The 27,956-nt window shown below is 40.8% G+C and overlaps 1 protein-coding gene across 1 annotated transcript; it reads right to left on the bottom strand.

Annotated features, from left to right (window-relative positions):
- Positions 1-689: 689 nt before the first annotated feature.
- On the bottom strand, positions 690-27,956 carry gpia (glucose-6-phosphate isomerase a). The gene is made up of 18 exons (XM_084168371.1): positions 27,638-27,956; positions 26,479-26,569; positions 22,399-22,467; positions 21,663-21,782; positions 21,183-21,266; positions 13,861-14,007; positions 13,485-13,556; positions 12,921-12,965; positions 12,751-12,804; positions 12,096-12,156; positions 11,839-11,882; positions 11,490-11,642; positions 10,781-10,910; positions 10,544-10,620; positions 10,136-10,264; positions 9,745-9,820; positions 1,311-1,377; positions 690-1,186 (listed from the first exon to the last, which is right to left on the bottom strand). Exons 1-18 carry the CDS (start codon positions 27,754-27,756, stop codon positions 1,063-1,065), a joined length of 1,662 nt encoding a protein of 553 aa, XP_084024497.1. The 5' UTR covers positions 27,757-27,956; the 3' UTR covers positions 690-1,062.

Raw genomic sequence — 27,956 nt, 5'->3', positions numbered from 1 at the left:
CCTTTTGAAGAAACATTAACCCCACCCCTTGGTCACTGCCAGCCAGCACCGCCAATCAACAGCGCTGTTACATTAGTGCATGTGGAAACAGGCATGGCTCTGAATGAAACCTGTTCTAAACCAGACATCAGGGGTGTATTTATTCGTTTCTTATTGGACAAGTTCGGGTAAGCCCCTCCCCATCTTGGCCCATTTGCTAGCTTGGTTTCTAGTGAATACACCCCAGATCTATGATAACAGAAAAAGCCTACTGTCCTGTTCTTATCATAACATCAGCAGGTGTGTCTGTGACAGTTCACTAATCACTGATAATGGAGTTATTTATACTCACCTGAGGGTCTATACAAAACGTAAAATGGTTTGTTATTTCTTTCTAAATGGATCTGACGGAGCTGTTACTATTGCTGGGTCGGGGCTGCAATCTGTTTCAAGTATAAAAAATGACATTGAAAAAAACTACCCTCCCTAAATTCATGTATATTTCTTGCTCAAAACATCTTGTCAAAAACTAATTAAACCTATATATTTTAAATATCTACTGAAATAACTAACATATTTCATATGTTGTTGGTTTGCCGTTAAATTATGTAGGCCTTACTTTTAAACAGATAGGACGTTGCTTCAGAAAATCGTTCTCTCATGAGTGTAACATATAAAACCTTATAATTACTCAAAATGAACAACAATCGTGTAGTGACAAATTACATTTATTTGGTAAGTCAGTGTTGACTAGGTAAGAGTGAGGGGGCCTTGTCACCTACAGTAATATCTGCACATTCTAATATTAAGAGAGTTTTCCCTCCCAAAAGTGATTGATTCCCTTATTAGGTGAGCTGTTAAACACATTTAGATTATACAGTCAAGACTTACAATTTACTGAAACACTCAAATAAACAGACTGGTGATCACAATTGTAAAGTGCTCTTTTATGCGGGTCAAGGGGCTATAAGTTGGGGCCAGGACTACAATGTGGAATAGTTCAGCCAATAGTATGGCTCCAATAGGGGTCAGCCAGGGGGTAAAGGTCAAAGGTTAAAGGTCAGCCCTGAAGAAGAGAAGGAATTAGGCTGAGTTCTTCTTGAGGAAGTTGATGAGCCCGTTGGTAGAGGAATCGTGAGTGTGGACCTCGGAACTGTCCCTCAGCTCCGGCTCAATCGCCTTGGCCAGCTGTTTGCCCAGCTCAACTCTGAGGGTAGGAAGGAGAATATGATAGATTAAATACATACATAAAAATATAGGGGGAAATATACATTAAAATATAGGAAAACATTTATATTTAATATTCCATATATATTCTCACTGACGCCTACCCCCACTGGTCGTAGCTGTTGATGTTCCACATAACTCCCTGCACAAAGATCTTGTGCTCGTACATGGCTGGAAAACAGAGGAGAAAACTTAGTACTGGTAAATGTAAATAGAAAACGTAACAATTTTTAATTTTTTAATATATATTTTTTTACAATAAACATACACATACAAAACAACAACTAAATCACACCTGCCCAGACCCACATGCTCACACCCGCATCTCCAGCGCCCGCATCACTCTCTGCCACGTGGCCTCAAACGGCACCATTTTGTTTCTCTCCACACTTTCAACATTTAGATAATAAAGCATTTGACCTTTCCATTATGTTGACAGAGGACTGGTTGATTTCCAGTTAAGTATACGCTTTTTCAAGATGATTGACGAGAAAAGTATTGTCCAACCCATTGGGTATCTCACTACAGCTTCATATGCCATGTCTTGAAATATGCAGACAGACAGACAGATTAAAAGTACATTTACATTGTAATACTTTTGTCAGCCAACTTTCTAACTCCGCCCATAACCTTTGGACTTTATAGCAGTCATTGCTAGTTTTACACTTAAGACATGACTCTGCCGTTGTGCTGTAGAATTTGTGCATTTTGTCTCTTGTATAATAAATTCTATACATTAGTTTATACTGGATTAAGCGTACATTTTCGCTAACTGTAATTTCGTTAATTACAGTGCCTTCAGAAAGTATTCACACCCATTGACTTTTTCCAAATGTTGTTGTTATAGCCTGAATTTGAAATGGATTAAATTGAGATTGTGTCACTGGTCTACACACAATATCCCATAATGTCAAAGTGTAATTATGTTTTTAGATTTTTTTTTACAAATTACAATTATCTGTACGGTCCCTCAGTCGAGCAGTGAATTTCAAAACACAGATTCAACCACAAAGACCAGGGAGGTTTGCCAATGCCTCGCAAAGAAGGGCACCTATTCGTAGATGGGTAGAAACAAAAAAAAGATGACATTGAATATCCCTTTGAGTATGGTGAAGTTATTCATTACACTTTGGATGGTGCATCAATACACCCAGTCACTACAAAGATGGTGACTTTAAAACAGTTAGTGTAATGGCTGTGATAGGAGAAAACTGGGGAAGGATCAACAACATTGCAGTTACTCCACAATACTAACCTAAATGACAGTGAAAAGATTGAAGCCTGTACAGAATAAAAAATATCCAAAACATGCATCCAGTTTGGAATAAGGCACTAAAGTAAAACTGCAAAAAAAAAAGCCAAATAAATGAACTTTATGTCCTGAATACAAAGCGTTATGTTTGGGAAAATCCAACACAACATCGAGTACCACTTCATATTTTCAAGCATGGTGGTGGCTGCATCATGTTATGGGTATTCTTGTCATCGGCAAGAACTAGGGAGTTTTCTTGGGGATAAAAATAAACGGAATAGAGCTAAGAACAGGCAAAATCCTAGAGGAAAACCTGGTTCAGTCTTCTTTCCAACAGACACTGGGAGACAAATTCACCTTTCAGATGGCCAATAACCTAAAACACAAGGCCAAATATACACTGGAGTTGCTTACCAAGGAGACATTGAATGTTCCTGAGCGGCCTAGTTACAGTTGACTTAACCAGTTAAATGTAACTGATCAAAAATATAAAATGCAAAATGCAACAATTTCAAAGATTTTACTGAGTTACAGTTCATAGAAGGAAATCAGTCAATTGAAATAAATAAATTAGGCCCTAATCTATGAGCAGGGGCTCAGCCATGGCTGGGCCTGGGAGGGCATAGGCCCACCCATTGGGGAGCCAGGCCCAGCCACCCAGAATGAGTTTGTCCCCAAAAAAGGGCTTTATAACAGCCAGAAATACTCCTCAGTTTCATCAGCTGTCCAGGTGGCTGATCTCAGACGATCCTGCAGGTGAAGAAGCCGGATGTGGAGGTCCTGGGCTGGCGTGGTTACACCTGGTCTGCGGATGTGAGGCCAGTTGGACATACTGCCAAATTCTCTAAAACGACATTATGGCTTATGGTAGAGAAATGAACATTAAATTCTCTGGCTACAGCTCTGGTGGACATTCCTGCAATCAGCATGCCAATTGCTCGCTCCCTGTGGCATTGTGTTGTGTAACAAAATTGCACATTTTAGTGTGGCTTTTTATTGTCCCCAGCACAAGGTGCACCAGTGTAATGATCATGCTGGTTAATCAGCTTCTTGATATTCCACAACGGTCAGGTAGATGGATTATCTTGGCAAAGGAGAAATGCTCACTAACAGGGATGTAAACACATTTGTGCACAATTTGAGCTAAATAATATTTTTGTGCATATGGAAAATGTCTGGGTTATTTCATTTCAGCTCATGAAATATGGGACCAACACTTTGTGTTGCGTTTACATTTTTGTTCAGTGTATACAGTGCATTCGGAAAGTATTCAGATCGCTTGACTTTTTCCACATTTTGTTATGTTACAGCCTTATTGTAAAATGGATTCAATTGTTTTTTCCCCCTCAATCTTTTAACAAATGTATTAAAAATAAAAAAACTGATATCACATTTACATAAGTATTCAGACCCTTTACTCAGTACTTTGTTGAAGCACCTATGGCAGCGATTACAGCCTCGAGTCTTCTTGGGTAGGACGCTACAAGCTTGGCACACCTGTATTTGGGGAGTTTCTCCCATTCTTCTCTGCAGATCATCTGAAGTGCTGTCAGGTTGGATGGGGAGCGTCGCTACACAGCTATTTTCAAGTCTCTCCAGAGATGTTCGATCGGGTTCAAGTCCGGGCTCTGGCTGGGCCACTCAAGGACATTGAGACTTGTCCTGAAGCCACTCCCGCGATGTCTTGGCTGTGTGCTTATGGTCGTTGTCCTGTTGGAAGGTGAACCTTCGCCCCAGTCTGAGGTCCTGAGCGCTCTGGAGCAGGTTTTCATCAAGGATGTCTATGTACTTTGTGTTGTTCATCTTTCCCTTGATCCTGACTAGTCTCCCAGTCCCTGCCGCTGAAAAATATCCCCACAGCATGATGCTAACACCACCATGCGTCACCGTAGGGATGGTGCCAGGTTTCCTACAGATGTGACGCTTGGCATTCAGGCCAAAGAGTTATATCTTGGTTTCATCAGACCAGAGAATCTTGTTTCTCATGGTCTGAGAGTCTTTAGGTACCTTTTGGCAAACTCCAAGCAGGCTGTCATTTGCCTTTTACTGAGGAGTGGTTTCCGTCTGGCCACTCTACCATAAAGGCCTGATAGGTGGAGTGCTGCAGAGATGGTTGTCCTTCTGGAAGGTTCTCCCATCTCCACAGAGGAACTCTGGAGCTCTGTCAGAGGGACCATCGGGTTCTTGGTCACCTCCCTGACCAAGGCCCTTCTCCCCCGATTGCGCAGTTTGGCTGGGCGGCCAGCTCTAGGAAGAGTCTTGGTGGTTCCAAACTTCTTCAATTTCAGAATGATGGAGGCCACTGTGTTCTTGGGGACCTTCAATGCTGCAGAAATGTTTTGGTACCCTTTCCCAGATCTCTGCCTCGACACAATCCTGTCTCGGAGCTCTACGGACAATCATGGCTTGGTTTTTGCTCTGACATGCACTGTCAACTGTGGGTCCTTATATAGACAGGTGTGTGCCTTTCCAAATCATGTCCAATCAATTTAATTTACCACAGGTGGACTCCAATCAAGTTGTAGAAACATCTCAAGGATGATCAATGGAAACAGGATGCAACTGAGCTCAATTTCGAGTCTCATAGCAAAGGATCTGAATACATATGTAAATAAGGTATGTTTTTTTTACTTTTAATAAATTTGCAAAAATGTCATAACTGTTTTTGCTTTGTCATTATGGGGTAGTGTGTATATTGATGAGGATTCATTTTTATTTAATCAATTTTAGAATAAGGCTGTAACGTAACAAAATGTGGAAAAAGTCAAGGGGTCTGAATACTTTCCGAATGCATTGTATAGTTTTTCAAATAAGCTTTAAAAATAGTCATTAATTGCGTTGTTTCTAATTAACGCTTCTGTATCTATCTTTTAAGATTATAACTGGTTTGGTGTGTATTTGTTTTGTGAGGGCTGCGAGATGTTTACCAGGTTTATTTGCCATTAAGTAGTATGCTTTGAGTTTAACCTGTAGTTGTTGGCTATCTTCGAAAGTAAAAGATCATATTCCTGCTTAAGTTTAGAAATGTTATTTTGATGAATTTTAATTAAATTAAAATAGATCACTAACTCAGATTAAACTTTTGCAGAGTATGAGATGATCATTCCCCTAATGTATGCCTTAAACGCATCCAAAATTATAATCGGGGGTCGGCTTTTCTCTATCCTCTATGTCAACATTTGTAATGTATTTTTTAAAAACATTTACATATTTAATACATTTCAGGTCTTGAAGATGCGCACTGTTCATTCCTCATATTCTGTCGCTTTGTGTATTTTCTATTGGTGTAAATATGCATGACACCGAAGAAGGATCCGATATCAGTATGTAATGGATTGTTGAGTGCATTTCTGAAGAAAAAAAAAAGTCACTTCTTGAGTAGCTTTTCTTACTTTGAAAGAAAAAAAAAATAGTAGTCTCCATGTGTCCTGTAGATTATTTGTAGAGATGAAAATGTTCAGCCTCTGGAGGCTCCTTGAATTTGCCTTTATGACGTCTGTCAATCTTATCGAATGTATGATTTAGGTTGCCTGCAAAATTAATAGTTATTGTCCAGATTTGATCTAATATAGCATATATATATATATATATATATATATATATATATATATATATATATATATATATATATATATATATATGCATATGCATTCATACATACAGTGAGGGAAAAAACTATTTGATCCCCTGCTGATTTTGTACGTTTGCCCACTGACAAAGACATGATCAGTCTATAATTTTAATGGTAGGTTTATTTGAACAGTGAGAGACAGAATAACAACAAAATCCAGAAAAACGCATGTCAAAAATGTTATAAATTGATTTGCATTTTAATGAGGGAAGTAAGTATTTGACCCCTCTGCAAAACATGACTTAGTACTTGGTGGCAAAACCCTTGTTGGCAATCACAGAGGTCAGACGTTTCTTGTAGTTGGCCACCAGGTTTGCACACATCTCAGGAGGGATTTTGTCCCACTCCTCTTTGCAGATCTTCTCCAAGTCATTAAGGTTTCGAGCCTGACGTTTGGCAACTCGAACCTTCAGCTCCCTCCACAGATGTTCTATGGGATTAAGGTCTGGAGACTGGCTAGGCCACTCCAGGACCTTAATGTGCTTCTTCTTGAGCCACTCCTTTGTTGCCTTGGCCGTGTGTTTTGGGTCATTGTCATGCTGGAATACCCATCCACGACCCATTTTCAATGCCCTGGCTTAGGGAAGGAGGTTCTCACCCAAGAGTTGACGGTACATGGCCCCGTCCATCGTCCCTTTGATGCGGTGAAGTTGTCCTGTCCCCTTAGCAGAAAAACACCCCCAAAGCATAATGTTTCCACCTCCATGTTTGACGGTGGGGATGGTGTTCTTGGGGTCATAGGCAGCATTCCTCCTCCTCCAAACACGGCGAGTTGAGTTGATGCCAAAGAGCTCGATTTTGGTCTCATCTGACCACAACACTTTCACCCAGTTCTCCTCTGAATCATTCAGATGTTAATTGGCAGGCCTGTATATGTGGTTTCTTGAGCAGGGGGACCTTGCGGGCGCTGCAGGATTTCAGTCCTTCACGGCGTAGTGTGTTACCAATTGTTTTCTTGCTGACTATGGTCCCAGCTGCCTTGAGATCATTGACGAGAACCTCCCGTGTAGTTCTGGGACGATTCCTCACCATTCTCATGATCATTGCAACTCCACGAGGTGAAATCTTGCATGGAGCCCCAGGCCGAGGGAGATTGACAGTTATTTTGTGTTTCTTCCATTTGCGAATAATCGCACCAACTGTTGTCACCTTCTCACCAAGCTGCTTGGCGATGGTCTTGTAGCCCATTCCAGCCTTGTGTAGGTCTACAATCTTGTCCCTGACATCCTTGGAGAGCTCTTTGGTCTTGGCCATGGTGGAGAGTTTGGAATCTGATTGATTGATTGCTTCTGTGGACAGGTGTCTTTTATACAGGTAACAAACTGAGATTAGGAGCACTCCCTTTAAGAGTGTGCTCCTAATCTCAGCTCGTTACCTGTATACAAGACACCTGGGAGCCAGAAATATTTCTGATTGAGAGTGGGTCAAATACTTATTTCCCTCATTAAAATGCAAATCAATTTATAACATTTTTGACATGCGTCTTTCTGGATTTTTTTGTTGTTATTCTGTCTCTCACTGTTCAAATAAACCTACCATTAAAATTATAGACTGATCATTTCTTTGTCAGTGGGCAAACGTACAAAATCAGCAGGGGATCAAATACTTTTCCCCCTCACTGTATATAAAATATTTGCCCCTGGTGGGATATACAATGAAATCAATGTGTATTTTTCATCATGTAAGGCACAATTCAACATTAGAAAGCAGCATTCTTGGTCCATATTCTTATTTATCAGGATGCCTACACCTCTGCTTGCACACCTGGATTGTACTTGAAAATCTATGGCAAGACTTGAAAATGGCAGTCTAGCAATGATCAACAACCAACTTGACAGAGCTTGAAGACTTTAAAAAAGAATAATTGCACAAAACAGGTGTGCAAAGCTCTTATGAGACTTACCCAAAAAGACTCACAGCTGTAATCACTGCCAAAGGTGTTTCTAACTCAGGGGGGTGAATACTTAACTAATCAATGTTAGAATTGTTCTTCCACTTTGACATTAGAGTTTTGTGTAGATCGTTGACAAAAAATGACAAATCAATTTTAATCCCACTTTGTAACACAATAACATTTGAAGAAATCCAAGTTACGATAAACTGGTCTTGGGCATCACTGTATGAAGCCTAGTGTACTTATCACTTTTTCCAGCTTCGTCCTCTCCTCAGGGCATTGGGCTCTCTTTCAACTGGAAAGGTTTCTTGCAGCCTGTTAAGATGGAATTTACATCGGCACTTGTGAATTCCATCTTTTGTGTTCCTTTCCATACCCACAGCACTGCCGGGAAGCAATCCAATTACGATCTTGTCTCATCGCTGCAACTCCCCAATGGGCTCGGGAGAGGCGAAGGTCGAGTCATGCGTCCTCCGAAACATGACCCTCCAAAACGCGCTTCTTAACACCCACCCGCTTAACCCGGAAGCCAGCCGCACCAATGTGTCAGAGGAAACACCGGTCAACTGTCGACCGAAGTCAGCCTGCAGGCGCCCGGCCCGCCACAAGGAGCCGATAGAGCGCGATGAGCCAAGTAATGCCCCACCGGCCAAACCCTCACGACACTGGGCCAATTGTGCGCCACCCTATGGGACTCCCGGTCACGGCCGGTTGTGACACAGCCTGGGATTGAACCCGGGTCTGTAGTGACGCCTCAAGCACTGCGATGCAGTGCCTTAGACCGCTGCGCCACTCGGGAAGCCCTGCAGAGTTGAGACTTGATTCCTTTTTCCTCCACTGACTGTCTGATCGGAATGTATTGCTTGCGTTTTTTCTCAGCTTAGCAGACAGGTCCTGGACGAATCGACTGGACTGGCCATGGATTCTAATCTTTTTCCCCCCGTGCCTTCAGAATTTTGACTTTGGTCTGCTAGTTCTACAGCTTGAAGACTACCATGCATGGGTATTTAGCGTTCTTCTGTTTCACACCGAGACAGATCCTCCTGTGATATATCCACATCAAGCTCCTCTGATATCGGTTTGACTACATAGCTGGAAAGGTCTCCTTGTTCCTCGTCTTCCAGTAAGGACAATATTCTCATGTTGTTTCGTCTCATTCTGTTTTCTTGCTGTTTGCAACCTTGTTTCCAGAAGGCTAATTTTGTTGTCTTTTTCGTTCATGCGCACACCTTGTATGTGCATGTCTAACACGATAGAATCAACTTTCTTTTCGAGCAAATCTACTTTTCTTAACAACTAATTGTAACCGTTTGTTTGTTTTGGTGAGCATTGAGAGTATTTTAGCTATGTTTTCCTGGATATCCTTTAGCTGTTCATTACTCTCGTTTGCATATCCAAGTTGTTCCTTGTATTTTCCTCTGAGGGAAGCCATGGCTTGTTTGATTTGTGTTGCCAAGTCGCTTTACCAACTGATTTGTTCGCTGTTGTACATAACTGACTGTTCGTTCACTCTGTCCTAGTTGCTTGGGGATATGTTGATCTATCGATTTTAGAGACTTCATTTAAAAACTGTTGTCTGGCTTCTACATATAACCACAGTTTTGGCAGTACAAAATGGAGCTACTCACTCTCCATGTGTCCTATCGGTACGCTCATGCTCCTCTTCCTTAACGATACTATAAATCAATATTATAAAATACTACGGTTTTATTCTGGGTAGGGATTGACTGTTGACATGGCAATAGCTACTACAGTACTTACCAACCAGTGCTCCCAGCATGAAGGGTGACAGCTTCTTGAAAACAATGGAGTTGCTGGGCTTATTCCCCTGGAAGACCTTTCATTGAGGGAAAAATACAGCGTTTAACAATAACTGACCAAACATACTGTACATCAAAGCATCATCCAGAAACAACACTGACAATCAATGATGCATATATTTTCATCAATAGATTAGACTGGCCCAGTGTCTGTCTGATAAGTGTGGCAGTTTCTGCGTCTCAAATGGCACCCTATTCCCTTTATAGTGCACTACTTTTGATAAGAGCCTCATGGCCCATAGGGCTCTGGTCAAAAGTAGTGCACTATAAAGGGAATAGTGTGGCCTGGTCAAAAGTAGTGCATCTGTAGTCTGATGAGTAAATCCACTCACTTTGTGTGGCAGCAGTTGCTCCAGCTCTGCTCCTCCCAGGCCAGTGGCCTCCAGCTCCTTCCTGGCCTCGTCTGAAGTCTTCCCCTTCATCAGGGCCTCTGTCTGGGCCAGGAAGTTGGCCATCAGGATCTATGGAGATCCAGAGGTATAGTCAAATACATAAATATTAATAAACTGTTTTAATCAAACTCTGTATGTACATTTGGCATAATTCTGGGTTTGACTGAGAAAGAATACTAGTTCGAAAAAATGAAATTAATTAAAGTCTGAATAAATTAAGTCGAGTCGACAGTTTCAATGGTTGAACGATAGAATAGGTTATGTGGCAGAGTGATCGTGTAAGCGTAGAGGATGTTGGATTAGCCATTAGGGTACTAATACATTTAGAGAGCCATGATGGTGCACTACCTTGTGGTGGAGGCTGTCCCTGATGGGGTGCTGTGTCTGGGCAGGAATGAGGAAGTCAGCAGGAATCATACGTGTGCCTGGAAGGGTCAAAACACAGAAGGTTGGAGAGGTCACGTTTTATTTCAATCTTATTTCAGCAGGTATTAGAGAATGATATAATAGTAATTGGTTCATATACTGTAACAGTCCATATTGTGAACAAGGGTCTGGAGGACAGGACAGGTGTGTGGTAGTTACCTTGGTGGATGAGCTGGTAGAAGGCGTGCTGTCCGTTGGTTCCGGGCTCGCCCCAGACGATGGGTCCGGTGTGGTAGTTGACACGAGCGCCATCTTTAGTGATGTACTTCCCGTTGGACTCCATGTCGCCCTGTGGATGAAAGACAGTTACAGTTATGTTGGTTAGACTGAAATGTTTGCTTCATAAATAAAAAAGGTGAAACATTGAAAGGAAGTGTTGTAAGGTAATCTATGATTTTGAATCACTTCTTATATTCTAGCGCACCTGCACGTCACCCTTATTAGAAATCATGTATTTTCCTTCCCTTTGTAGATCTGACAGACTGGATAGGTGTAAGCAAAAGCTTCAGCAAATTTCCACCATATTACTATCACCTACTATCGTCTACGCAACATGATCCTGTCCCTGGTTTCTCTTTGTCTAGCCCAAACAGATGCCCTGTCCCAGTCCCTACAGTCCTAGCATATGGTCATTCCTGGCTCCTGCCTGCCTGTATTACTCAGAACTAGGTTCAAATACTATTTTAAATATTTTCAAATACTTCAGCTGTGGTTGTTCGGGCTTGCCTGTTGAATGGAACCAATAGAAAATTCCCAAAGTGCAAACCCCACCCACGTGGCACTCCAAGCATGCTAAAGCAAACGCTCAAAATATTTTAAAGATTTAAAATAGTATTTGAACCCATGTATGGCCGCCTGCCTGACTGACCTGCTGGAAGTATGCAGCGAAGCGGTGCATGTATTGGTCGTAGGGCAGCATGGCGTGGGTCTCGGCCTGGAAGAAGTTGATGTACCAGACACCCAGCACGGCAAGCAGAACGGGGACATTCTGCTCCAGGGGGGTGCTGTTGAAATGGTTGTCCTGGGAAAGACAACCCAGTCATTTTAAAACAACATATTACATTACATTTTAGTCATTTAGCAGACGCTCTTATCCAGAGCGACTTTACAGTTAGTGAGTGCATACATGTTTGTTTTTTTCAATTCTATATTGATCTAGTTTGGGATTATTTTCAGTTGTGTTGAATTGACACTAAATGAAGGAGAAATGTGCCTACCATCCAGTGAGCACCGGCCAGAAGCTGCTCAAAGTTCTCAAACCCTGCATGGTGACAGGATATGTAGAAAAAAGGTGTTAGGAGGATCAACCCTTAACCTCGAATTACTAGTAGTAGTTACGCTGCTTTCCATTTGAATTCACAAACCAACTTTTAGCATTTGACAAAAAGCGCAAATCTGCAATATACAGACGATATGCTCCTTCTGTATACACTACATCCGTAGAGCTCTAATGTAGACAAACAGACAGACATACCTATGTGCAGCGCAATGGACAGCCCAATAGCCGACCAAAGGGAGTAACGCCCTCCAACCCACTGAGAGAAAGCCAAAATGACATCACAGTCACAAAATCAACCACTACAGAGTGGCAAGGTTTCTTTGTCTCTCTCAAAACCTTGAAAAGTTATACAAAAACAGACAATGGCCATCACCTCGACAGTGTACTAGTCAAACTATACTGCAATTATACACAGAATCGATCCACCATTTATTTAAAAACACACTTTAATTCTTCAACATCGCTCATTTCCAATAGACGTGGTAAAGAGGTAAATGGAAGACCGTTGGGGATAGAAGAACGCCGGATTGGCGCACATTCAACAAATCTGATCTAGTTCAAATGTCCTCTTTACCGCATGCATCTATGGTTTAGAATAAAGCGTGTCGATACAATATCCACAAATTCATACGCTTAACAGTTGCATTCCAAATTCTTTAGAAATAAATACCACACCTAGAATGCGGTCAAAATATCTCCCAGCAAAAAATAAATAAATGCAGAAATGCTTTTTATACAAACACTTGTCAATTACAAGTGGCAAAATAAAGCCTCACTTTAGTTCAGATTCATTCAATTATTTCATAGGGGTCCATAGGCTAACTCAGTGTGAATAGAAGTGTATACTTACATCCCAGAATTCAAACATGTTGTTTGTGTCAATACCAAACGCCTGCACTTTGGGCTGGAAGAGAAGGGAGACGCCAAAAAGAGTAACAGTCAAAGTTACTTGTGCAATATACCGTTCAGCAGGCAGGTAACAATGTAAGATGGAAAGTGTCATTCAAAATGGTAACTTACTGCATTGGTGGACAGCGCCACAAAGTGCTTGGCAACAGCAGATTGCTGTGAAGAAGACAATAGAGTTAGTCGATCCAAATGTGATATGACACTCCAGCTGTGCTTTGGACTGTCCTAAACTGACCTCAGTGTTGCCAACTCCTCAGTAAGGAAAGTAGCTATTGGCTGTCCTAAAAGTCGCTAGAAGTCGCCACATTTGCATAATTGGCCATGTGCATGTAATTGTGATGGACGCTGTAGGAGAGAGGAATACCCTAAATATGAGGGACTGCTGTGCGAGGACTGGGCCGCCTGTGAGTGCTTTGGGACAGAGGATGGGCCCAATAACACCACAAAAAGTTGCTAGATTTGTCGCTAGTCGCTTTTTTGAAAATATGTCGCTAGAGGGGTCTGAATACTCGCTAAATACAGCGACAAAGTCGATAATTTGGCAACACTGACTGACCTGTGTGGCTAAAATGATGTATTGTCTGCAGAGAAACTACTAAAATTATTGGCTGAATGTAGGCTGAACATATAACGCCATTGGTTACAGACAGACAAAGGTGTCAGGAGTCTACTCACGTCATTGGCTGTCTGGAGGAACCAGTCCCTGGCAGACTCAGCGTTGGTAATGGTCTCCTGGGTGGTGAATGTCTGAAAAGGACAACAGTGTGACATGAGTCCCAGAGGAAGTAGTACACAGCTTTCACAGTGTGTGACATTGAAGGAGCAACATTAGCCTGCCATCTTTTCCAGCTTCAAACCATAAATGATGATTCAAACATTATCACACTTTACCAGAACACAACCATGTATACACAGATTATTAACCACCATAGCACTGAATGAGACATTGATTCATAGCATTGAATTATTTAAGCATCTAGATCCATATGGCTTTGGGATGGGTGTAACCATGGCAACAGGAGGAGGTGTGTGTGTAGAGTCAGTCTGTCACCTTGGAAGCGATGATGAAGAGGGTGGTCTCAGCGTTGAGCTGGGCCAGGGTCTTGGTCATGTGTGTGCCGTCAATGTTGGACACGAACCACACGTTGGGGCCTCCCTTAGAGTAGGGCTTCAGGGCCTCAGTCACCATGAGAGGACCCTGAGGAGGATGCACAACATTACGGTGTTACCATTTCAACTTCCCTCTATCCTATGTGCACTTATTGGTGTTTTCTGTATCCATTAGGACTTCAGAGCCTGTCAACTTGAGAGCTCTTAAGAGAGGATACACAATATTATGAGACATAACAGCATGACAAAATACTTTGAATCAAATCACAGTAACTCCAGACTCTACCAAGTTCTGAACTCCTGGATAAGAATAGCACAGTTCACTATCTGTGAGTACCAAGGCAACAGCTCAAGCATACTCTTTGTTCTGTTGCCTACTGTGCCGCCTACAGCATAGCTTTGTATCAACACCCCAGCAGTGTATTCTCTGCTTATACCACAGCTTAGCGCCACAGTAATAACACATTTATAGCTCACTACTGTAATACCAAAGCAAACCTGGGCAGAAAATAGCTGTACTTTGTAGTTTATTTGAAAATACCAACTTTTCAAATACTCAAGGTAGTCGAATATAGTTTATATAGAGTTAAAAGGCAACTATTTTCTTTGATTTTCAAATATAGGTCTCAGAAAACCAAATCATATTTGAAGGTATTTTAATATATGCCAGCTATTTTGATGTCTGCCAAATATTTGATGAAGTACCAAAAACTATAACAGTTACTTGAATTAGTCTAAATATATGATAAGCACATGGTTTGGAGGGCTCGTAGATGTTAATCTTAATATAGCCTAGAATTAAATACATGAGGGACATGGAATCACCTCAACATTAGAGTAGACCACTTTTGCATCTTCAATATGACTAACAAATATATGTTAATAATGAGTGAGACATAAGGTAATACAGTAACACTTGACATCAAGTTCTTATACATGTGTAGTAACTCTGAGTATTACAATAGCAACATTGTTGTTATAGGACTTTGGAAATTGCTTTATAATTGCATAATAATGGAATTATTACGAATGGAATAAGGAAGTCACCAACTCAGCTAATTGCTATGCAATTACCAAAGTATTATGCATCTACTAAATACAACAGCAGTTACCAGTAAAAAAATAAAATATGCAAAAAATATATAAAAAGCATTGAAAGGGGATAGAAGGAATGTTGCTCCAAAAGTCATTACAGCTTTATTACAGAGGCACAAGAACAGTTTAATGTTAAGTGTTACTGAGAACGCTAACAGTAACCAAATATGGCTATTAAGTGTCAAAAGGAAACAAAATATCCCAAAACAGCCTTGTTGTATCAACTACAGCCAAGGTAGGTGGAAAATCATGCTAGTTTATATTCTGGGGTAAACTATCCCTTGAAATATGGTATAGTGTGTGTTTGAAACAAGAACACTTACCCTCAGATGGACAAAGAGGTTCAAATTTGTTTTTGCTAAGCATCCAACTTTGAATTACTCTGCAGTATTTTCAGGAATCATACAATTAAATTGTGGCTTTCAACCTTTTCAGTGGCATGTTTAAAGAGTCATACAGTAGTTGAGCGTCACACAACTTATTAATACTTACAGTGCCTATAGAAAGTCCACACCCCCCCCTTCTTCACATTTTATTGTGTTACAAAGTGGGATTAAAATTGATTTGTCATTTTTTGTCAACGATCTACACAAAACTCTAATGTCAAAGTGGAAGAACAATTATAACATTATTTTTAGATTAATGAAAAATAAAACACTAATATACTTTGATTAGATAAGTATTCACCCCCCTTAGTCAATACATGTTAGGAACACCTTTGGCAGTGATTACAGCTGTGAGTCTTTTTGGGTATGTCTGTTTGCACACCTGTTTTGTGCAATATTTTCCCATTATTTATTTTTTTATTCTTCATGCTCTGTCAAGTTGGTTGTTGATCATTGCTAGACTGCCATTTTCAAGGCTTGCCATAGATTTCCAAGTACAATCCAGGTGTGCAAAGCTCCTAGAGACTTACCCAGAAAGACACACAGCTGTAATCGCTGCCAAAAGGTGTTTCTAACTTGTATTGACTCAGGGGTGTGAATAAACTTGAAAACATTTCTAAAAACAGGTTTTCACTTTGTCATTATGGGGTATTGTGTGTAGATGGGTGAGAAAGAATCTGTGCGGTTTAGTACATCATCCACAGCATAATTATTAACTTGACCATGGTTAAATATATATTCAATGTCTGATTTGTTATTGTTACCCATCTACAAATCACTGCCCTTCTTTATGAGGATTTCAAAATGCTCCCTGGTCTTTGTAGCTGAATCTGTGCTTGAAATTCAATATTTGACTGAGGGACCTTACAGACGTTGTATGTATGGGAGACAGAGGAAGTCATAAAAAAAATCATGTCAACCCCTATTATTTCACACAGAGTGAGTCCATATAACTTGTGATTTGTTAAGCCAGATTTTACTTCTGAACTCATTTAGGCTTGCCTAAACAAAGGGAGATGAATACTTATGCAACAACTATACTTTAAAAAAATTACTAGTAACAAATATGACATTACGGAGTATTTTGTGTAGATCAATGACAAGAAATTAAAATTAAATCCATTTCAATGCCACTTTGTAAAGCAACAAAATGTGAAAAAAGTGTGTGTAGGCTGTCTATAGGCTCTATATCTGTACATAATATCATTGATTAATTGGTTAGACTTGATTATGTACAGTGGCTTGCGAAAGTATTCACCCCCCTTGGCATTTTTCCTATTTTGTTGCCTTACAACCTGGAATTAAAAATTGATTTGTCGGGGTTTGTGTCATTTGATTTACACAACATGCCTACCACTTTGAAGATGCAAAATATATTTTCTTGTGAAACAAACAAGAAATAAGACAAAAAAACTGAAAACTTGAGCGTGCATAACTATTCACCCCCCCGAAAGTCAATGCTTTGTACAGCCACCTTTTGCAGCAGTTACAGCTGCAAGTCTCTTGGGGTGTGTCTCTATAAGCTTGGCACATCTAGCCACTGGGATTTTTGCCCATTCTTCAAGGCAAAACTGCTCCAGCTCCTTCAAGTTGGATGGGTTCCGCTGGTGTACAGCAATCTTTAAGTCGTACCACAGATTCTCAATTGGATTGAGGTCTGGGCTTTGACTAGGCCATTCCAAGACATTTAAATGTTTCCCCTTAAACCACTTGAGTGTTGCTTTAGCAGTATGCTTAGGGTCATTGTCCTGCTGGAAGGTGAACCTCCATCCCAGTCTCAAATCTCTGGAATACTGAAACAGGTTTCCCTCAAGAATTTCCCTGTATTTAGCGGCATCCATCATTCCTTCAATTCTGACCAGTTTCCCAGTCCCTGCCGATGAAAAACATGGTGTTCTCGGGGTGATGAGAGGTGTTGGGTTTGTGCCAGACATAGCGTTTTCCTTGATGGCCAAAAAGCTCAATTTTAGTCATCTGACCAGAGTACCTTCTTCCATATGTTTGGGGAGTCTCCCACATGCCTTTTGGCGAACACCAAACGTGTTTGCTTATTATTTTTTTCTTTAAGCAATGGCTTTTTTCTGGACACTCTTCCGTAAAGCCCAGCTCTGTGGAGTGTACGGCTTAAAGTGGTCCTATGGACAGATTCTCAAATCTCCGCTGTGGAGCTTTGCAGCTCCTTCAGGGCTATCTTTGGTCTCTTTGTTGCCTCTCTGATTAATGCCCTCCTTGCCTGGTCCATGAGTTTTGGTGGGCGGCCCTCTCTTGGCAGGTTTGTTGTGGTGCCATATTCTTTCAATTTTTTAATAATGGATTTAATGGTGCTCCGTGGGATGTTAAAAGTGTCTGATATTTTTTTGAACCCAACCCTGATCTGTACTTCTCCACAACTTTGTCCCTGACCTGTTTGGAGAGCTCCTTGGTCTTCATGGTGCCGCTTGCTTGGGGGTGCCCCTTGCTTAGTGGTGTTGCAGACTCTGGGGCCTTTCAGAACAGGTGCATATATACTGAGATCATGTGACAGATCATGTGACACTTAGATTGCACACAGGTGGACTTTATTTAACTAATTATGTGACTTCTGAAGGTAAATGGTTGCACCAGATCTTATTTAGGGGCTTCATAGCAAAGGGGTTGAATACATATGCACGCACCACTTTTGCGTTATTTATTTTTTAGAAAGAAATAATGGAAAAGTGGTTATTCTTTTCATTTCATTTCACCAATTTGGACTATTTTGTGTATGTCCATTACATGAAATCCAAATAAAAATCCATTTAAATTACAGGTTGTAATGCAACAAAATAGGAAAAACGCCAAGGGGGATGAATACTTTTGCAAGGCACTGTACCCCTGGGGCAATGGATATTCAGGAGAATGGACATCACAAAATGTTCAGATAGTCATATTGGATCTACACAATACATTTATATCATATTGGAATAGTATAGGATAATGTGTGTGCTCTATTCATTCTATTTACAGTATATCTTCAACATGCAGTTCCAGATATAGCCCTGCCATTAGTTGAAGGCAGCCAATCCAACAGTTTCAGAAAAGTAGTCACTTCCTATGACCTGTATTCAAATATGTATATTTTTAAAAGTAGTTGCTTTCTCAGATCTGTGTTCAAATAGTAATTAACAAAAAAATCTGTATTCAAATAGTTGTAGTCGCCTCCAAAGTAACTATTTGTTCCCTCCAAAAAATAGTTTGTTTCCACAAAGCATAGTTCAAACTATAGTTATAACCCAGGTCTGTACCAAAGCCATATACAGTGGGGAGAACAAGTATTTGATACACTGCCGATTTTGCAGGTTTTCCTACTTACAAAGCATGTAGAGGTCTGTCATTTTTATCATAGGTACACTTCAACTGTGAGAGACGGAATCTAAAACAAAAATCCAGAAAATCACATTGTATGATTTTTAAGTAATTAATTTGCATTTTATTGCATGACATAAGTATTTGATCACCTACCAACCAGTAAGAATTCCGGCTCTCACAGACCTGTTAGTTTTTCTATAAGAAGCCCTCCTGTTCTCCACTCATTACCTGTATTAACTGCACCTGTTTGAACTCGTTACCTGTATAAAAGACACCTGTCCACACACTCAAACAGACTCCAACCTCTCCACAATGGCCAAGACCAGAGAGCTGTGTAAGGACATCAGGGATAAAATTGTAGACCTGCACAAGGCTGGGATGGGCTACAGGACAATAGGCAAGCAGCTTGGTGAGAAGGCAACAACTGTTGGCGCAATTATTAGAAAATGGAAGAAGTTCAAGATGACGGTCAATCACCCTCAGTCTGGGGCTCCATGCAAGATCTCACCTTGTGGGGCATCAATGATCATGAGGAAGGTGAGGGATCAGCCCAGAACTACACGGCAGGACCTGGTCAATGACCTGAAGAGAGCTGGGACCACAGTCTCAAAGAAAACCATTAGTAACACACTACGTCATCATGGATTAAAATCCTGCAGCGCACGCAAGGTCCCCCTGCTCAAGCCAGCGCATGTCCAGGCCCGTCTGAAGTTTGCCAATGACCATCTGGATGATCCAGAGGAGGAATGGGAGATGGTCATGTGGTCTGATGAGACAAAAATAGAGCTTTTTGGTCTAAACTCCACTCGCAGTGTTTGGAGGAAGAAGAAGGATGAGTACAACCCCAAGAACACCATCCCAACTCTGAAGAATGGAGGTGGAAATATAATTCTTTGGGGATGCTTTTCTGCAAAGGGGACAGGACGACTGCACCGTATTGAGGGGAGGATGGATGGGGCCATGTATCGCGAGATCTTGGCCAACAACCTCCTTCCCTCAGTAAGAGCATTGAAGATGGGTCGTGACTGGGTCTTCCAGCATGACAACGACCCGAAACACACAGCCAGGGCAACTAAGGAGTGGCTCTGTAAGAAGCATCTCAAGGTCCTGGAGTGGCCTAGCCAGTCTCCAGACCTGAACCCAATAGAACATCTTTGGAGGGAGCTGAAAGTCCGTATTGCCCAGCGACAGCCCCGAAACCTGAAGGATCTGGAGAAGGTCTGTATGGAGGAGTGGGCCAAAATCCCTGCTGCAGTGTGTGCAAACCTGGTCAAGACCTACAGGAAACGTATGATCTCTGTAATTGCAAACAAAGGTTTCTGTACCAAATATTATGTTCTGCTTTTCTGATGTATCAAATACTTATGTCATGCAATAAAATGCAAATTAATTACTTAAAAATCATACAATGTGATTTTCTGGATTTTTGTTTTAGATTCCGTCTCTCACAGTTGAATTGTACCTATGATAAAAATTACAGACCTCTACATGCTTTGTAAGTAGGAAAACCTGCAAAATCGGCAGTGTATCAAATACTTGTTCTCCCCACTGTATGGCTCTGTGAGACTATTGAATAGCTCAGAGGAATACAACAGCAAATATCTGAGTCACATAATGAACCATTACAGTTTATAATACTCAGCATGACATTTTTTTTTCTGAGCATGACTCAGTCAAGTATCCAATACAGCTCACACTAATACAATAGGACATGGCTACCTCGTATTTTTTATTTATTTATTTAAATACAAAGTCTCGGTCGCAGGTTCAAATCCCTGAGCCGACTAGGTGGAAAGAACATCTGCCGTTTTCCCTTGAGCAAGGCACTTAACCCGAATTGCTCCTCTAAGTCGCTCTGAATAAGAGTGTCTGCTAAATGACTAAACATTAAAAACAAAACAAAAATTAAGTCCTTACTGAAGAAGACTAATCTCTTCAGTAGGTCCTATGAAGGTTAATGGCAAGACACTGGAGTAACAAACCACCCTTGCTGTCTCTGCCTGGCCGGCTCCCCACTCGTCACTGGGATTCTCTGCCTCAGACCCTATTGCGGGGGCTGAATCACTGGCTTGCTCACTCTCTCCCATGCCGTCCCTAGGGCACATTTACTCCTAAGGTGTTGAACTGTTGACCCTGCTGGTCATCTATGAACACTTGAAGAACAATCTGGTCTAAATGGCCATGTACTCTTATAATCTCCACATGGCACAGCCAGAAGAGGACTGGCCACCCCTCAGAGCCTGGTTCCTCTCTAGGTTTCTTCCTAGGTTCCTGCCTTTCTAGGGAGTTTTTCCTAGCCACCGTGCTTCTACATCTGCATTGCTTGCTCTTTTGGGTTTTAGGCTGAGTATCTGTATAGCACTTTGTGACAACTGCTGATGTAAAAAGGGCTTTAGAAAATACATTTGATTGAAAAGAAGAAAATAGTTGTTTGGCCAGTCAGTCACACACTCACCAGGTCAGACCCACCGATCCCAATGTTTACAACATCAGTGATGGCCTTTCCACTGAAGCCCTTCCACTCGCCACTACGCACTTTCTGCAACACAAACAATTTTTGGGGAGGCACATGTCAGCTGTGTGCGTACATCTAAATTTTAACATAATGAGAATTAATCTAGCACCTTTTCAAATACTCTTTATTCCGATCTCCCCCCCATTACCTGACGCCATCAACTACAACACAGTTTATTAACTATATTAATTAATTTACTCACAAATCTTACATGTTTGTGTAGTGACTGTGTTGTGTTTTAATCCATTCAGATTTAGTTTAAGACCATCCATTAAAAATAATATACGGGCAATTTCCCGGACACAATTGTCTGGGAAACGCCCCCATAGATGCATAGAGATGGAACAAATTGCTTTATCTCCATGTAAAGATGCCCTTGCACAGATGCTGGGGTTACAGTTGAAACTGGTCTCCACTCACATGACAGAAGGCCTTCATCTTGTCCAGGACCCTGTTGACCTCGGGCATGACGTCCTGGCCATCTACGTTGATGGGAGTGTTGGAGCGGTTACGCAGGGCAATGTGGAGGACGGCACGGCCCTACACACGCGCGAAGACACGTAAAAACACACACACAGTTAGGGGTAGAAACTTTAACATTATAATATACTTATTAATCATGACTAAGATGTTTATTACTTAAAGGGATAGTGCTAACTTTTTGCCCATGCCTCTAAGAAATATATAATATAATAATCTCAATACCATACAAATAGTGATATCAAAATCTGAATACCTTTCTTTGCATGTGTAAACATATCGAATAATACCTATGTGTATATAACGTGCAGTCTCATTGAGGAAGTGGTTGCACAATGTTGTCATTGCGTCATGAATGGTGTTTGGAGAGGGGGTGGAGAACCACGATTTCCCTGAATGACTTTGCAATAGTGACCACAAAGTGTGCAACAACTGCCCACTCTTTAGAGAAGAGTTAATGTGAGAGTGTACTACTTTGTCAAATTTGAGAGTAGCCTCCTCTCATCTCGGTGGTAGCATAGCATTATTACAATAGAAATAGAATGATTATATTTCTATGGTTATTACAGTATAATCAGCATTTTCCTCTTCACTTAATTTTCTACATCTGCCAGTGTTAAAACATTAAAATGTTCAAACACAATAGAGAGAGCAAGAACTCAGGTAGTCCTGGTACCTCAGTGAAGTTGATCTTCTCTCCAGAGAACATCTTGTCTCTGGCTTCCTCCACTCCCCTGGACTTGGCCTGCACAAGATAGATACATTAAGTTTTCAATTAATTGTTGCCATCATACGCAATCATTGAATAGCAACATTGTTGCTACCATCTGCAATCATTCAATGCCCACAAACAGGTTATTACAACATAAGTAGCATTTGCGACAGCACATACCAGTAGGACTAGAAATGTCTTGATTTTAAGCAATCCATCTTCCTTAATCTTAAGAAGGAAGTGTTGGTCTAACTTTAATGTCAGTTTTACCACATTCCCTGGGTACTAGTCTAGCATGCTACTATGGATGGATGAATGAATAGAAGTGGGTGATCTGGCCACATTTCAATTACAAGGACATTTTCAATTTCTGTCAAATGTGTTGTCAACGGTATACTCTCAAGGGTTCTATTGTTGGGGAATGGACTGGAATTGCTGATGTGATTGTAAAATATGAAGAGACAATTTTAAGTATTAAATGCATTGCATTATCAACGTTTCTCACAGCCATCTGGTAGCTAGCACAACAATAAGTTGACATGCAGTGGTAGGACTTTAAATAGACTTTCACTAGGAGAGAAGAGGCTTAAGGTTGATGAGGGTTGACAGCCGGCTGTAAGTCATGCCGGCTGTGTATATGTATAATACGTTCATACATACACACAGACGTGCAGTCAGGGTAGGCAGTGCTTACCCTGTGATAATCTAATAAAAAAAAGCTGTTATGAAAAGTCAAATAAAATTATATTTAAAAAAATGTTATTTAGTGTTATCAAAGTTTTTTTTCTAAATGATTCTGGTGGTTTTTATGCTCAAAATCTCAAATTTGCTAAAACTGCATCAAAACCTCAGGAAAGGCGCCAGGGTATTCATTCCTTCCCAGCCATTCAAATCGTTGAGGGCGCCCCGGCCTTTTCTGACTCCGGTCACTGTTAATGGACAGGGTCAGCATAGGCCTTGCTGCTTTGCCTAGCCTTCATTCGTCGCATTGAGACAATTTCATATTTTGCGCATGCGTATTGCCTAAACATGTGGTGTGGGTATTGCCTGGGGTAAGCTGTGCACATTATTTGGTGCTCGCATCCCTTGAATTGAACAAAGCTAGCTAGCTAGCAAAAACAACCTGACAAATGGACACTATTGCACCTCAAACAATTTTCCAAGTTGGAATAATGTAACGTGCCGTTTGGACGGTTCGAAGAGGAACTTCCAACTATAATGAAAGTTAAGACCAGACAGAGGCAGCATACAGGAGCTCTACACACAAGACGTGACATGACAGGCAACCACCATCTCCCTCACTGCTACCCCGTTCATAGATGCTAACCGCTTTAGCGCCTATTGACGATAGTATCTTCTGACCGGGGGAGTTTTATTTAGAGCCCCAACGCTTGCTCTAAACAGAAGAGATGAGTCTTCCATGAAAGCAATTCAGTTTGTCCTTCTCTTAGGCTTTATTTGTGTCCAGGAAACCGCCCCTCTTAAAGATCTGGATTATTTAGACCATTCCTGGTGAACAAGCAAACCAATAAACAGCCGTTATAATAGTTTGTTATGGTCTCTAATGGTGTTCAACGGTAAAGTCCCAAACACACTGTATGGTGTTTTGTTATGGTATTGGGTTGGGTTAAATGGTAAATGTCACTAATCACACTACATATAAAAGATGTTTTCTAATATTTTTTGTGAAAAACATACGACTGCCATGCAATGGTTTATAATTGAATCATTATATTAAGGTTGTCACAACATTTTAGTCACTAGCCCATTTCTCCAAAGTTTTGGGCTTTCAGGAAAAGTCTTCATATGAGAATTGCATAGTTCAAGACATGGCATATGAGGGTGCAGTTTGATACCCGAAGGGTTGGACGATACTTTTCTCATCAATCATCTTTAAAAAAAAAGTTATACTTAAAAACTGGAAATCAACCAGTCCTCTGTCCTTAACACAATGGAAAGGTCAAATGCTTTATTATCAAATTTTTTAAGTGCGTGGGCGACGGCAAGAAACCAAATGGTGCAGTTTGAAGCCATGTGGCGGAGAGTGATGCGAGCGCTGGAGATGGGGGTGTGAGCATGTGGGTCTGGGCAGGTGTGATGTAGTTTGTATTGTAAAAAAATACAAATGTATACAAAAATTATAGAGAATTGCACCATACGGATAGCCCTCTCAGAGAGCTGCCATTTGTTGGACTATTCAAGGATAAGCATTAGGTTGCTAAGAACAGGATAAACAGAATTGCTTTCATGGAGGACTGGCTTGACCACACAATTTATTTTCATCATTAGAAAAAGCTATTGCCTGACAACTCAAACTGAATTATTCCGCTGCTCTATGTTCACTACATACTTCAGTCTGAGACTACCATCGTTGAAGTAATTTGCGGTGACATCAAAATGAGGGGTGTTGTACAAAATAAAGTCATCACCAATCAGAGTATCAAAGCCAATGACACATTTTCAAAACGCCGCTTTACCCGTGTGTGTTCTGGCTCTGGACCAACCCATCGGTTTCTGGGATCAATCAGAACGGTTGGAACGTGTTTGGTTCTAGAAATCGTCAGGGAGGTACTCAGATCCAGACTCCATGTGGAGAAGAAGCTAACGTCCGTGGGCGTGGAGTAGCGTTTGGCCGGAGCGAGGAGTTTGGGTAGCCAGGCAACAAAAGCTATTGGTTTTCTACCCAAAGTGGCAAAGAAAATGTTGAGAACCATTTAATAAACACAAGAGACAAAATGGATAAAAGGGTGTGGTGGTAGTAGCAGGAACAGGAGCATCTAGTGGGCAAAACATGGTACTTTCACACTAATTTAGGGTAAATAATGCAAGCGACTTCAATGGCTAATTTCTCTAAACAGGGGGGGGGAAACCATCACCAGATTCACAGGGAATACATTACAAAGGATGAAGAAGCAATAATCCAAACCACATCTTTATACTACTTGTCAAACATAGAGAACTGATACTGTATACTGGTTGTTGGGGTGCGATTGGCATGGGGTGTCGGGGGTCCGTTTATTAGATTCCTCATGCCTTACTCATTGTTAGGAATAATTATGGTCCAAATCGAATGTCAGGTACTATATTTATTGACAATTATATGAATTCTATAAATTAAAATGGCCCATTTGGATGCAATCAATTAGCTTCATTTCTCAGAGATCAAATTATATTTCAACAAAATAATGTTTCAGGAATGCTAATCTTATGTTTCTAACAACAGAAACGATTTCAGAACAATCTGAGATGGTGGATGTCATGGCTTGCTGAAATTATATGGAATGACCCATGCAGAATAAAATAATGGACATGGGGCTCTGCTGTGACTTCTACAACGCTGTCACGGAGGTTCACCAGACTAATTTACAAGTAAAGGTAAGCCTAAATGCATTTTACTTAGCAATTTGCGGGTTAGGCTAATCTTGAATAATGAGAATAGACATAACTTTGAATGCATTTGATTTATCACGCTAGCATTTTGTTTTAATGAGACACTAATGTTTTAACTTTTTCAGTAATTTCGATTGTTGATATGGAAATTTAGTTAGAACCTTAATTAAAATAAATAAAAATATTTCACATAATATTATTTGTGGGTTTGCACATGCAGCGCATTGGAAGAATTGTAAATCCATTGTGAAATACTATGGAGTTTACATTGCAAATTATCCAAAGGAAAGTTGTCCATATATTGGTATTTTAGTGTCACCTATCAGTTCAAACTATAGACGCTACATCGGTCTATGGCTGAGCTGAGCAGTGTGTCATTTTGTCAGATGATTTGAAATATGCTGCCATCGAAGGCTATCGCTTGTATATCTTGGCTACATTGGTATTTAATTTGGTCAACATGTTTGTCAATTTTGGTTAATAGCCTATGTCACGCTAGTTGTTGGAGCCATCTGTTGGATGGTGAACTGTGTATAGGTTCTTGAGGTCGGTCATTCCCATTGGGTCAAAACTGAGAGCAAACATCTACTGTTATGGTAGTATCTTCTCACAACTGCTATAGTTATGAGAATACATAACATTGATGTGTTTTACCATGGCCAGCAGCATCCTCATGACTTCCTCATTGACAAGATTCTTGGAGTAATCAAGCAGGATGTCTCCATCATCTGTCTCAAGGGTTGTGCTACCAAGGAAAGAGATAACATAGAAAACAAATGTAAAAAATCTAGAACGATCAAATAGGGTTTCTAACTAATTCCTTATAATTTCTATGTACAGTGATAAAGTAGATCGTTGGAATTTATCTTACTGTGCCAATTACATAATTTATTCTGAATTGTAACAAGATTATGTGTTACTGACTGTGTATGTGTTGCAGTGTTAATGTGGCTTGGTGAGAGAAGGTACACAATTTTATTATCAGGGTTTCTATTACGGAAGATGGTGCAGGTTTTATTGTAGGGGCGTAGCAAGCTAGCCTTGTTGCTTAACGGCGGGCGTGCGTGTGACTGCAGACCACTCCGTTAGAACGTCGTGACAGCCATCTTGATGGTTATATTGTTTCAGTAAATTTGTCAGTGGTACCTAAAAGAGGTCTAGGCTGGGTTTAGGTCCCACGTTAGCTAGACTTCAAACGCCTACCGGTAGGCTATGTATGTGCAAAACTGCACGTAGATAGCCAACGCCAGCTGCTTAATGAAAGGAAGCGAACATACAGCATTAGCTAGCATACTAACCCAGCTAAATGGGGCCCTAGTTAAAACGAATATATTTGACAGCTCGATGACAACATAGCTAGTTACAATGTAACTGGGTGTAGAGCGAAAGAATAATGAATAGCATCTGACAAATTCGAAATGGAACATGAGATCATGTCGAACATTTCACAAATCAGATACTAAGCTATGTTTTACGACTGGAAAAGCAATCGATCACAAACGATGACCTTGTACTGTGTACTCATACAAGTATGAAGAGCTTTCTATTAGCCAGATAACTACATAGCTAAAAGGGAAATGACCATTCTTGCTTCCCTACTTATACTATAAAGCTTATACTATAGTTATGGAATCACATTTGATTGGTACCAAGATGTGCAACAACAACAAAAACGCATCCCATTCACTGGCTCTATTGATTTAGCTAGCTAGCTCCTTATTCAATTGTTTGACCTATACAGATGCAAGATACCGTGCCAAATTTCGGTATAGTAGCGGCTATTGGTCATAATAACAATCGAAAGCTTACTTACCTAAATTTGCTGAATCTATCCTTGTCAGCATCAAACATATCCCTCATGTTGAGGTTCCCAGCTTTGGATTTGTACCATTGTTCAAGTTTCTGGAAATGTGGATCACTTGATAGCCCCATGGTTGTGGTTGAATTTATTATGGCCCTGTTAAAACGCTGCTTCCGTGCGTAGATGATGAAAGGACAATTCAGTGTGAGAGGCTGTGGAATAAGACGGGCTATACGGACACGACTGGTGCCCAAATTGATGACGTATGTCGCGCAGCGAGAGTCAAGTAGAGACGAACAGATTCGGTTCAGTCAGTCGTCCTGATAGTAAT

Source organism: Coregonus lavaretus (genome assembly GCF_964263955.1).
Source record: "Coregonus lavaretus genome assembly, chromosome: 9".
Lineage (NCBI taxonomy): Eukaryota > Metazoa > Chordata > Actinopteri > Salmoniformes > Salmonidae > Coregonus > Coregonus lavaretus.
Note: the sequence above shows the minus strand (reverse complement) of the source record. Positions and strands in the feature narration are given on the sequence as shown.